General features: G+C 40.1%; 1 protein-coding gene across 1 annotated transcript; it reads left to right on the top strand.

The window, feature by feature from the left end:
* Positions 1-2020: 2020 nt before the first annotated feature.
* On the top strand, positions 2021-12830 carry ilrun (inflammation and lipid regulator with UBA-like and NBR1-like domains). Its single transcript, XM_085777075.1, has 5 exons — positions 2021-2299; positions 4757-4911; positions 5010-5207; positions 5852-6156; positions 9586-12830. Exons 1-5 carry the CDS (start codon positions 2142-2144, stop codon positions 9619-9621), a joined length of 852 nt encoding a protein of 283 aa, XP_085633201.1. The 5' UTR covers positions 2021-2141; the 3' UTR covers positions 9622-12830.
* Positions 12831-13788: the final 958 nt, after the last annotated feature.

Below are 13788 nucleotides of genomic sequence, written 5' to 3'. Positions count from 1 at the left end.
CACTTTACCATATTGAAAAGGGACACAGAATAACAGGCTAGTTAAAGGGTTATTAATCACTCTATATGATGATGCTGGGATAAGAGGAAGAATGAGAGAGAAGGGGCTGTCCTACTGAGGAAGGCATGATAACACCTAAATGTTGGACTGATTGAATCAACAACGGCATGAATCAGCAACTGTTGTGTAAAGGTATGTAGGTAAGACCTTTCAGAAAGCAACCATGAGGGTGTCTCCCCAGCAGGAATTAAAAGGGGGTTTAAATAATCACATCAAGTTTGCAATTCTTCAGCAAACTCAAAACTCTCTATTCAAGAGGAATTTATCAACAAAGATGAAATGAGCTACCTGAGGGTCTCGAGGTGAATGGTACTCTCAAGGGGAGTTATATTCATCTTAGATAATGGCATATTTAGCAGAGTGGGAAAAGAAAATGGTGCTTCATTATTTAGGCCGTCTGGAGGAGAGTTAGGTCTCTCTTTGTGATGGTTTCAACCAAATTCAAAAAGCTCTGAATAAAGTAAGTGCGCCACTTACTGAGCTTTCAAATGTCCAAAGAAAATACATTATCCGAGAGAATATAAATAATTTTCCAAATTAGAATCTATAAATTTAATGGCAAAACTCTTTAAGTCAAAGTCAGAATCTTTTCATCATGTAGTTTAACTTAATTTTTTTTTTTTTTAAAAGGATGTTGTACAAGCTTGGGTGTATCACATAGTCTTATGGGAGCGATGGCCTTGGAATCAATAACAAACCTGCACTGAGATAGCTATAGCCTAATGATGATAAATATTAATATAAACAAATAAATAATACTTCCAAAACATGTCGGCTTTATCGACTTTAGTAATTCGGCAAGTGTCAAAAAGGCTAAAGCAAACTTTTACTAACCTATCAAAGGCTGTAAAAATGGAATTATTACTATCAGTGTATGCCCTTATTGGTCAATTGCAATAGTATTAGTATGCAATCATATTTCTGACAAAATAAATTCACACCATATCCAACTTGATCTTCCAGTAAGATTCTGATATTGGCCCACGTGAACTGCCCCTCTTGTAAGAATGAAGAAGAAAACATGATGGCACCTATACGGCTGGACAGGAGGCAATGTTAGTCTTACAGTGAAAGTCGCCCATCCCTGCCATTGTGTACCACACATAGACAGTGAGGAAAATACTTAGATCTGTGCCTTTTCATTGCCCAGACTCCAAACAACCCCAGACCTCAGCAAAGCAGGAAACCAATTGCCTAGCCCACATCCTGCGTGCTGCAGGGAAGGAGTAAAATGTCACTACCAGATCTGCATTGCACATATGAACAGGCTCTTAACCAAAACAATAGGTATCACAAATACAACACACTGGGTTTCCAGCATGGATCAAGACACTATAAGTCAGACTGTACGACAGGTTTGCATCTATTTGTCTATCAGAGATAGAGTTTCAACAATATAAAACACTTACTGAGCTGGAGGCCCACAGATAATTGTTTCAAATGATGAGATTACACATGACCACAAGAGGACCACCACAGCTGACACACAGTAACAACAGTGGTCATCCCATTCCCATGTCTCGTTGTGGTCATTATAAAAAAAAGACAAAAATGACTGCAAAGAGAGAGAACACAACCACAAGGAGACAACTACAAAGCTGCAGCAAAAAGACCTCAAAATAAAGATGGGTCAAAAGAAACACAACACCAGCACCACCACAGAGACAAAACAGATGTGCACAGATGTGTCATTTGAGGTCATTTTGTATCTCTGTCACCCAACACATCCATATGTGCTTTATGTACCAATGCAAATATTTGATCCAATATTAACCATATCTGTGGTGAGCTGAGCTGAGCTGAGAGCAGCAGCCTGTATTTCATTGATAACCCAATGAGAATGTGGCTGCAAATAGCAACAGATGACGTCGACGCCCACTACGTGATTGGAGAAGGTGACGCGCGGGCTGTTGCAACGTCAAACCCCGTCCCCGTGGTCGTGCCATGCGCACTGACGGTTGTTGTTGTTGAGCTGGTTGTTATGGCTGGACGAGGCCTCGGACTAAACTGAGAGAGGACCCCCCCTCTCCCTCCCTCCCTCCCGGTACTACCCTGTCTCCGTCACGGGACACCCGCCACCCATGGAGGGCACGGACATGGACGTGGACGCGGAACTGATGCAGAAGTTCAGCTGCATGGGCACCACGGACAAGGACGTCCTCATCTCGGAGTTTCAGAGGCTGCTGGGCTTCCAGCTCAACCCGGCCGGCTGCGCCTTCTTCCTGGACATGACCAACTGGTGAGAGCGGGGATGCGACGGGCCTGTTGTTGTGGGACAGCAGCGTGACGCTAACCTAGCTGTTTAATTAGCTGCTTAGCTCGTGTTTAAATGGCAAAAAGAAACGAAACAACCACGAGCTACACACACAGATAGGCAGTGAATGTTTAAAGCTGAGAGCACGCAGGGAAGTGGAGTTCACTCCCAACGTCTGTCTCAGGGACAAACGGAAGTGAAACGTTGAAGTTTTATCCAGATTGTGATCTGCACTCAGGTGAAATAAGTGTAAAAGCTAACCGCAGCAGGCGAGCTAACTACCTAGCAGGCTCATTTAAGGGCAGGGACCTCTCGGGGTAGATTATCTGCCATATTACATAATAGTCTCGGGAGCCAGTTGGACCGTGCTCTCCGGGAAGACTCGCTCCCAGGCAGGCAGTCGCTTCACGTTAGGCTGATGACGTAACCAGTCGTGATCAACGACTGTCACCGGCTGACAACAAGTGGGCTCGGTGTGTCTGATCAACTGATGATCAAACTTTTTGTTGAGGGTTGATCTCATCTCCTCCAAACAGAGAAGACCCCCCCGCCAAAAAAACAAAACATGTAGGCACAGTTAGTGTTTCTTTGTCTGATGACATCATCAGGTGATGATGACTGGCTCTGATTTTAGTTTTGGTTGAATTAAGAATCTGGAGCTGCAATAAAATCCTGTGTAATAAAAATCCTAATACTCTTATTGTGTCATGAGTAGTTGGTGAGGAGATGCAGTAAGTGTATATTATGCACATATATTGACAAATACGAATACGAAAACTTTATTATCCACAGAGTGGAAATTCCTCTTTGGTTTCACCACCATAGACATGTCTCACAACATCAGAACACATAATAACACAATAAAAACATTTCAAGGATAGAAAATATATAAAAATAGCCTATGGCAGTAACTGTACTTCACACATCACACATTCAAGTACATCATTTCATAATTTCATAAAGCACACCACAGTACGAACCTGCTGTGCAGGAAAACCCTCAGCAAAGGAAAAACAGGAGTAAACAGGGTAGGCTACCTAGCTACCGCATTTCACCTATTGACTATAGGTTTGTCTTCATTTCAGTTGTTGTATGTTTGTACTTGTACTTATTCAACAATTCCCCTTTCTTGTACTTTTCACAATATATCATGACAAATTTCTTGTTGGTGAAATAATTATTTGGCAATAAAACACATCTGATTCTGTTGAACCTAAATAATTCAAAGAAACCATGAACCACCAAGTTAATCAGCTTTATAAATCATGGTAACATCACATCCAATAACTAACTTCTGACATATAAGTTACCGCGATATAATCGCGCACAATAACCAGCATGGGTGTCATTCATGAACCTTCTTTCATGTGCTCTTGAGGGCAGACTAACCTCAGATAATAATAATGATAATAATAAGAATCTGTTTAGAATTAGAAAAGCTATCCACACATTTGTTTTCAGATGTGATTGGACATTTAATGGAAACTAGTTTATTAGCCTTAGACACTAAACAATACAGACATTCAAAGATGGTTAAAAAGGCCTTCTCATAGTTAGGCATCCATTACTCATGCAATGAAATTTCAGCATACGGAGGATTTCCCAAAATATACACAACAATGATAGTACGTAGTCTTATTTAGGATACAGTGTTTTCTGTCTCAGTGCAGTGGCTATCCTTTTTCAATAAATCTGGCTAGGACATTATATGTCCTTGAAAAACCAACTCAACATATAACACCCGAGCATCCAAAATAAGTCAGGATTCTACACCTGAACTTTTTCAAACCAGGATATTTTCAGTTCATTGTACAGAAAGCATTGAAACACGAAATACATCTTCAACAATATCAAGATCACACAAAACACATATACGCTGCTCTTCAGGGAGCTTATACATCATATCAGGAAGTCTTGGCCTTGGATGCAGTAGTTTCGTCTCAAATGGACTACTGATGAGAAAATACATGAGTCTTCCATATTACTTATAAATCTAACAGTATTTTGCTGACTATCTCCTGGCAATCTAAAATATATTACTGATAGTACTATTTAACAAATAATTTAATTAGAGATGCTGGTACGAGGAACATTTAAATGTCCATGAGAAAGATATTTACATTGTACAGTCTCCATTGTGTGTTACTTGTTAACTTGTTTGAAAAGAAACTCACAAAAATGAACTTGGCAACATATAAATAGTATTTTAGGGTGGATTTTCTTTGTAATTGTCGGTGCTGTTCACTGTATCAGGAGAGCGGGGGCCTGTCATGTGTGATTAAGTAGTTGGTAGTTTGTGAGGAAGCAGATCAGCGTGTCTGTCAGAGACCATGGCTCAGCCCCCTGACTCAGCAGCCAACTCTTTGTTTATATTGTACTGGTCAGACTTACTGTCGTAATGACAGCTTTTGATAACATGTTCTTTATTTTCTGTTCTAACAGGAACCTTCAGGCTGCTATTGGTGCATATTATGACTTTGAAAGCCCCAACGTCAACACGCCATCTATGTCCTTTGTTGAAGACGTGACAATTGGGGAAGGAGAGTCTGTTCCTCCAGATACACCGTTCACAAAAACCTGGAGGATACAAAACACAGGTTTGCCTTTTAATTGTTTATGCACACAGACACGACAACACGACACGGACATGGTTTTGTTGTTGAACTGGGTTTTGATTGATCCTTGTATGTTACAGGTGCAGAGTCATGGCCACCTGGAGTTTGTCTCAAATACATCGGTGGTGATCAGTTTGGGCATGTAAACACAGTGATGGTGAAGTCTCTAGACCCCCAGGAAATATCAGATGTGAGTGTGCAGATGCGAAGTCCCACAGCTCCTGGCATGTACCAGGGTCAGTGGAGGATGTGTACAGCTACTGGGTTATTTTATGGAGGTAGGAAAAAATATTGGTTTTATTTCTGTATTTATAGCATGATAATTAAGACTGCTACTAACTTTTATTTTCATTATTCCACTAATCTGTGAAGTCTTTTGCTTCACAGTTCCAGCACACTTTCTCTGAGTTTAGTGTGAACTCCTCAAATTGCTTTTTATTTTTTCAAAGATTACTTTATTTAATTCCCTAGGGGAAATTTGTTGTGTATCTTTAATCTTATCTTAAAGGGAGCTTTTTTGAAGTGGGGTTGTATGAGGTACAAATGGCCATTTTCGCCGCCTTCGAGAAGTCCCGTCTCAAAATAATACATCAGTTCAAGAGAACGATATAAAGTAAAAATTTACAACGCATCAGCTGGAAAATACATCTGATTAATTGTTTAATTAAAACAGTGTGCTGCCTGTGTCTTCTCAGTGGGGGGAGCAGAGATCTTTCTACTGCAGATGGTGTACCTCTTGGCCATTTATACCTCATACAACCCCACTGCAAAAAAGCTGGACTATCCCTTTAATGTATTTTGTCTGACAAACCAGACAGAAAACATAGTTAACCTTCATATAACACAAAAAAATCAACATGTTTTTATCAGAGTGTAAATCATCCAGTCAGCCCATGTTTGCGTGTGCTGCTTGTCTTCACAGACGTCATCTGGGTGATTCTTAGTGTAGAAGTTGGAGGTCTTCTCGGAGTGACCCAGCAGCTGTCCTCCTTCGAGACAGAGTTCAACACCCAGCCCCAACGCAACGTGCAGGGAGACTTCAACCCCTTCGCCTCGCCACAGAAGAACAAGCACGACGGCACCGACAACAGCCTCCGAGATCCTGGCGGGCCCTGGGAACGCACGCAAGAGCCAATCCAGCAAGATCAAAATGGACTGTCTCATAATGCTGTTAATAGGGCGTCAAATGGTCTTCAAACTAATCTTTCTGTGGTGACTTACGGTCAGGTATGTATGCATCAAATTTCAGATGTTTTACCCCCCAACACAACTCTCAGCTCATAACCATACTGCATGATGACACTGGTCATTAGGGCTGAGACGATATGCTTTCGATTTCGATTCTTCTACGATTTTTTGGATGGCGATTCGATTTAAATTGCGATTCTATGATATTGCCGATTCTCTCGATTTTTAGCACACAAATACTGTAGGAGCCTACAAATTAACATACTCCATTATAAAGTGAACTTAAACCCTTTTCTAAACCTGTACTCTCTGTGTAAAAAAGGCGAACAGATGCACATTGCACAATATTTAAAAAATTCAAAAAAAAAAAAAAAAATTCAAAAAAAAGAAAACGATTTTTGAAAAAAAAATCGATTTAAAAATTGTCGAAAAAGATATTGCGATATTTATGTGAATCAATTTTTTCTCCCACCCCTACTGGTCATCCTATGGCAGCGTCATTAAACAAAACAAGACATAAATACACATATACAGATGCATCCATTCACAGTATACATACATGCCCCCTGGCTGATGTGATGCATCGTGGCCGTCCTTTGGGGTAACATCATTGTTGGTTTAGGTCTATACTATTTTGCTGTGACGTTCATTCCACCGCACAAAATCAAAGTGTTGGACAAAGCGACCGTTGTCAGGGTCTGTTCAGCTTGGCCTAGTAAAAACTGTAAATTTCGGCCTGAGGATGGTGCCGCTAGGAAATTCATCAGATCATTTAAATCAGAAGGTTTTTTTTTTCCAAGAACGCGCTCAGTAAGTTCAATGACACTCTGCCTTTGACATAATGAGATATGTTATGCGCAAAATTAAAACTTTGGCCTGAGGCTGGCTGTGAGTGCAAGAGGGTTTCGTTCTCTGTGGAACATTAATGTGCTCAGTGAGTTTTCATCGTAGTCTGTCTGTTAGATTTTGATATGCCTTGTCAATAACTAGAGATTTTGGCCAAGAGGAATTTGCCTTGGTCGCTATTAATACCGCTACACTTTTGGCTCTAATTTAGTGTTGGTCAATGGAAGTTCATGGGGTAATCAACATAACTCAGCAATTGTTTTTATCCGTTCCAAATTCCTTGGTATCTTGATTGGAAGCTGTGCATTTGGATCAGTTTCTGAGATAAAGTTGTTGTCTTGTTAATTGTGAAAAGGTGAAACTGAAGGAAAAACAGTTGAAAGCGAGATGAGGAACTCATCCTGACAGCATCAATTTCATTTTGACTCTAGAGTACACTCGGTGGCCACATGATTTCCAGTAATCAGAGAGTAGTATGGGTGCTTTTCTTTTCATCTTCATGCTCAAGAAATAAAGAGGATACTTATGGCCTGGTTAGTTATTTTTTATTAATGTTAGAAATCCACAGTCCCTTCATTTGACCTAGAGTTTCACATGTTCGTCAGAGGATGAATCTTAATCTTGAATTTACCATTGGGGTTAATTGCTACTCATCTGAGAAATGAGATTTTAATGAAATTGAATGCTTGTTGACGTCAGCTACATGTTGTGATAACTGCTAAAATGTTATGTTGCAAACATTGCTTGCTAAATAGCACCATGTTAATTATTTATTAGTGGGAGAAACTCAGTTTTAGCAGTTGAATGTAAAGCTACATCACATGTTGAGCCATGACAACAAAAAACTGGGTTTCACAGTCTGGCTTAAAACAATAGTCAGTGATGATGACAAAAAAACATAAACTTTAATTGAAAAACCACCGCATACTGGTAGACTTTACTGTTACTAATAGTATTACAGCCATGACTAAAATCAGCATGTATAATGTGAAATTGTTTCCTTGAAGTGACAAACCTGCAAATAATTTATCACTGACTTTACTATTTACCAAGAGCGAACAAAGCTCTGAATAACCACAGGTTTCTGTTGTCAGCCCTGCTGCCTACCAGCACCTGACTCTATGAGGCTGTGCACACACGTTTTATTGACAAAAAAACACTTGTGGTTCACTTCCACCACATACAAACTGTCCGGGGAAACACAAAGGGGGATATCAAACAAAATCACAGTAAGATAATATATATTATAAACCTGATTAACTCATCGCAAAACCCTCATTAACATTAAAGTGCATTGGGAAAGGTGTTGCTTCAGTGCTAGCATGGACATGACAAACAATTAAAACAAGCAAATGTTGTTCATATGAGTTCTTTGTTGTTTTAACACAGAACAGTTTTCACCGTGGCAACAATAGGACCTTCCCATTGGCACCATTTTTTACCCATTAGTAGGAAAGCTAAGAAAGCAAAGTCATTTCTTCATTTCTTGTTTGTTTATCGGGTGTGTAATGATCATTTCCGCGAAATGATGTTGCGAGTGTGACTGTTTAACAAGACTTCAAGTCTTGTTAAATTAACGTCATCTCTGATATTGATTTAACATTTGCTGTGACCTTCACGTGAGTACTGCTTCTACTCAGCTATGCATTTCTTAGATTGTTGATTCATTATGACATGCATTGGAAAAACCTTCAAACAAAAGTGTGATCTCTGTTGAGGAAAAGTGCTTCATCCCTGCCGCACCTACCTGCCATTGTAACAACTCATTAACTCAATTGAACCACCTGAATCTCTTCGGTGGAGCCGCATTGTCGTTACATTACATAATGGCCTCATTGCCATAAACGGGACTGTTGAGAACCACTTTCCTTTGCCAATCAATCACCCATACCGTTCAAATAAATCATTAATTCAAAAGGACATTTATGGTGCTTTTCCACTAGTGCGGTACGGTACGGTACGGCCCGCTTATTTTGCTTTTCCACTAGCCCTAGTACCTGGTACCAGGTACTATTTTAGTACCGCCTCGGCCCTGGTTCCAAGCGAGCCGAAGCGATACTAAAACGTGACGTCAGCCGACTGCCTTCCACTGATTGGGCAGAGCGTCGTCACTGGAAGAGTACAAGCGCTACGTCCGACATGAGAATCAAACCCGGAAATTTCAAAAACAGAGCGGCAACAGCGACCGCCGATCTGTACCAAGACTGTTGTTATTCCTTCACCCGAGTTAAATGATGCTGTGTGTAAAACCACACTGTGGTCCATAATCGAGGTGCAGACGAGTGAGTTTGGAGCTGACGAGAGGAGAGAAAAACGAGACAAACAAAAGACGGACAATGCGGCCCCGCGATCACCCCCGCCCTCAGCTGTAGTCTAAAGCCAGGAACACACCAAACAGACGAGCTCCCGACGCCGTCCGACGGGGCCCGACGGTCGGGCCGGTGTGTCCCTGGCTTAAAAGCACCTTTACCGAGCCGTGCCGTGCCGTGACTGTGTAGTGGAAACTGAGCCACTTCCAACAAGTACAGCTACAACCACCCTGAAACTGATGACAACAGCAGACAGAGGCGTGGCTTTAAACTAATACCTGCTCATTTGTTGTTGTTGGGTTTTCTTTTGCAGGGTATTCACGGACCCTATCCATTTGGACAGAGCTAGAATGACAAAGACCCCCCCCCCCATGGCAGATGATGAGCTGAAACCCTGGGAGCGGTTAAATGCGGAGGAGTTGGAGGAGGGGGGGAGGAACAGTTGTTTTATACTGACTCATGACGACCCTCTCCCTGAAACCCATGGCCCTTTCCACAGAAACACAAATTACAGTGAAGTGACGGATTACATCTACTTCAGTGAAACATCCCACCTGACATCAACACCCGGATTCGCATGTGTGAATGCATCATCTAAGAGTGCTATAAACCCTTAAAAAATAGATACACACGACTATTTTTTATTTCCACCGTAAAACACAGCTAATTAAAGGGAAACATCAACCCTAAACAATCTACATACAGTTTGGTATTCCCATGGGCAATTGTTCTCTTCAGGGTTCCTACACAGATCTGATAATGTTTGAGGAATTGTTGGAGCTCAGTCCAAAACGTAATAGTGAGCATAGATCATTTCGAGGCCTTGTAAAAAAAAAAAAAAAAAGATACAGAAAATTGTGGGATGTATGTTTTTATATGGAGAGGAAGTGTGTGGAGTATTTTCAAACTCCTCAAGATGACAGCCTTACACCAGTCTCACACATAAATCTGATGAATAATGTAGGATGTTAAACAGTTTATTTGCACCAGCCTCTGGGCCACTGAAGGATACCGCAGTCTAAAATTTGGATATATCCTTGTGCTTTTGTTGCATTCCTGTAGTCGAAAAGTCAGAAGATTCAGAGCTGTCAGAAAAGTCGTAACAGGTTATTGCTGGATTTTTCCTTTACATTTGAACATTTTCCTTGTTCAATCTCACAAAGGTTCAAATATCCTGTGATCTAGTCCGAAAAAAAAGGCGAAAGTCGCTTCTCAGAGAGAGAAAGCTTATACCGAACATACTGTAATCATATGATATGATCGTTCTACTGTTATGTTTGAGCTCATTCTTCTTTTTTTTTCGATTGACACAACAGTGGAACCTGTGGCTGACAGCAGTATGGGTTACCACCAATGTCTGACTTTGTATTACATTTATCACTCAAACTGTTACTGTCTTAACTGGTGTTGAACTAATCTGGCTCCTTAAACCTTGGTTGCTGACCCACATCATCTAAACATTTACACACTCACACTGCTTCATTGTAAAGAGAGTTTCTTTAAATTATACTTAAGCATTTGACGCATAACTATTTACCCTTTTTTTTGAGAAAAAAAAACTGTCTGTCAAATCCAGAACGAGACTCTACCTAGGCTCAGTGTTTCCCGTCATACTTTGAAGTGTAGTTATAAAATCTAAGCCTTTACATGAAGGAGCCCGTCTCTGTGCGACTGAAGTAAAAACACAATTCTCGGTGTAATCACATACAGGAAATAAGAGAAATGTAAAGATGCAAAGAGAAATGCGGATGATCCCTGTGTAGGAACCCCACCTTTCCCAAAGATAAAGTCCAGAGAACCAAGACACTAATCTGTGCTGTCATGAAATGACACAGTCTGCTGGTGCTTGATTCAGACTGCATGGGACAATGTGTGTGTGCGTTTGTTTCTATTTTATTTTAATATATTTTTTTTAAGGGTGAGTTTTCGCTTTAATTAGATGCTGAAGCGCAAAAGGATGTAAGTGAGTTTGAGCCAGTGAGGTATGAGGAAGGGTTGAAAAAGCCATCTAAATCTATTTTGCCTGGTGAGTGACTGTAGTCTGAGTCCATGTCTACAGTATGTGTACTAGATATATATAAATATATATATGTATGTATGTATGTATGTGTGTGTGTGTGTGTGTGTGTGTGTGCGTGCATGTATGTTCATGATTTCTCTTTGGATTTAACTGACATAACAATGGTGTATACTACTTGGGCAAAAGATGACGTGTCTCTTCACACACACACACACACACACACATCAATACGGAGAGAGCTTTACTAAGTGTGTACCTCTGAAGTATTGTTGAGCTGTTCTGCACCGTTTGGATGAACCGAGTCACTTCGTTGCCCTTATGTTATTTATTTGCTGTCATATTGTGCATTGCAGATGCAAAAACAAAACAAAACACAAGGTCCCGTTCGTAGCCAGCAGGTGGTGCTAAAAAATCAAACGACCAACCCAAACTTTGCCTTGACACAACTGAGTCCATTGTGAGGAAGAGGTGGTGAATTGTAGTTGGATGGTAGTGAGATGGATTTGAATATGAAAAAAAAATGGTTTGCATCAGCATTGTTAGCACTGATGTTATGTTACTGCTATTTGCACAATACTGTCCACAACTACTAATGAGGAAAAAGTAGTGATTTCTTTTTTTTTTTTTTTTTTTTTTTGACTTATCGTGAGGATTCCAGAAAGTTTGATTGGTTTGTTTTTTTTTTGCTAATTCTTCTTCACACAAAATGCCTATGTTCTTCAGAGCTTTAAGTTTTGTTATTAAACATAAAGTTTTTCATTCTTAAACATCTGCACCAGTGTCTGATCTTAAACAGATTTAGGTTTTTGTACATGTGCGAGTGAGTTTGTCTGCTGTCACACCATGAATTGTTACTTCAGTTTTTGTTATGTTCATTATGCCCAACAGTGAAGTTGACCATGCATTTAGAAATAACATGGGAAAGGTTGTCGATAGAACTTCATGATAGTGTTACGGTTCTTTTTCTAAGGTGGTATTTCCTGCAAACAGAATTAATTGTAGTTTTTTTTGTCAATTTTAATTTATCAGAACTTGTCCTAGTACTAATTAAGAACATCTAGAGAAGATATTCTTTACATTTAGAGCCTGTTCCCTTTACTATCATGTGTACCTGTTTGTAAAATTCACCAGCATACTGTGTTGCAGCTGTTTTTGTATTTGTACCGAGAGTCAGCTGACAGTTCTCCCAAACAGTATACACTGTTATGCGTTGCTTCTTTCAGTCACGTCAATCTTTGTGTGTGCGTGCATGTGTGTGTGTGTGTACGTGAGTGCGTGCTTCCCTCTTGTGAGCTTGCTTGTGTGTGTTTGTGTGCGAGAGGTGATGAGGAAATTTGAATATTGCTGGATTCATTCTGTAGTTTTAGTTTGTGACTATGTGTGGACTTGAGATGGGTGGCACGGTGAGTGGATGAGATGAAAGTTTACATAGTCTGAAAATAGCACATTTATCTGAAGAGAAATTGTCAAAATAAAGCTTTTTCCCCCTGTATCTATAAATAAGCATTTGTATGATTAAATTAACACTGAAACAATGACTACGCTGTCTTTTTGTGTTATTAGATTTTACTTTCAAAAATTCAACCAGGCTCTCATACTATCATCAAACTGTAAAGCTGCAGTGTCAGCAGTTTCAGAGTAGTTGTACCTGCGCAGGTGCAGGTGTTCTGTGTCTGTGTGGGCCATGAAGAAATGAGAAGACGTCTCTGGGTCTAGCTGTATGTATCGACAACTCTCAGATGGGTTGCCAACCAAGGCCGTAACCATGGAGTCATCATTTTTCACTCTTGAGAGTGAAAAATGATTTTTTTGGTCATAAATGCTAAACCACTTTACTCACGTGGTTCTAATCTTCACAGACTCCATGAAATGATGCTTGCCTCCCAAATATTTGGTCACATGCTAACTTTTTCCTATAGTTTCCTAGAAACAAGGGGTGGGTCAGCTTACCCAGTGGCTCATCTTACCCCACTCTCCCCTATATATATATATGCTGTATATACCGGTAAATTTGCTAACACATGGGATACTTTTTTATTTTTAAATGTTTATTTTTTAATCAGCTAGCTATATATTGGGGGGGACATTTTGAGCATATCTGAATATAAAGTAGTATTTAGACGGAAGGGTGTTTTTGTTTGTTTATTTTTCTGTACTCTGTATACATGTTTATCTGTTCTTCATTTACCATTGTTATGTGTTCTAAAAACAAAAAGAGGACAGTATGTCCTAACTGCACACATTTCTATATGGATATACATTATACTCGTGTGTATGATGTGGATGATATAACAATGTTACAATGTGCTCTAATAAAAATATTTGAAAGAGCATATCTGAATATTGGGGGGGATGTGTCCCCCCCCAATGTATATAGTAATTACGGCCTTGTTGCCAACCGTGACATTTGGTGCAGATACTCCTGGCGTCCATACTGGCCTTGATGACCCCTGTCCTCTCCAGTTATCCCATCAGCAGGTCAAAGCTTTTACTATC

Source organism: Trachurus japonicus, chromosome 5 (assembly GCF_045865225.1).
Source record: "Trachurus japonicus isolate A0001 chromosome 5, Traja_1.0".
NCBI lineage: Eukaryota > Metazoa > Chordata > Actinopteri > Carangiformes > Carangidae > Trachurus > Trachurus japonicus.
Note: the sequence above shows the minus strand (reverse complement) of the source record. Positions and strands in the feature narration are given on the sequence as shown.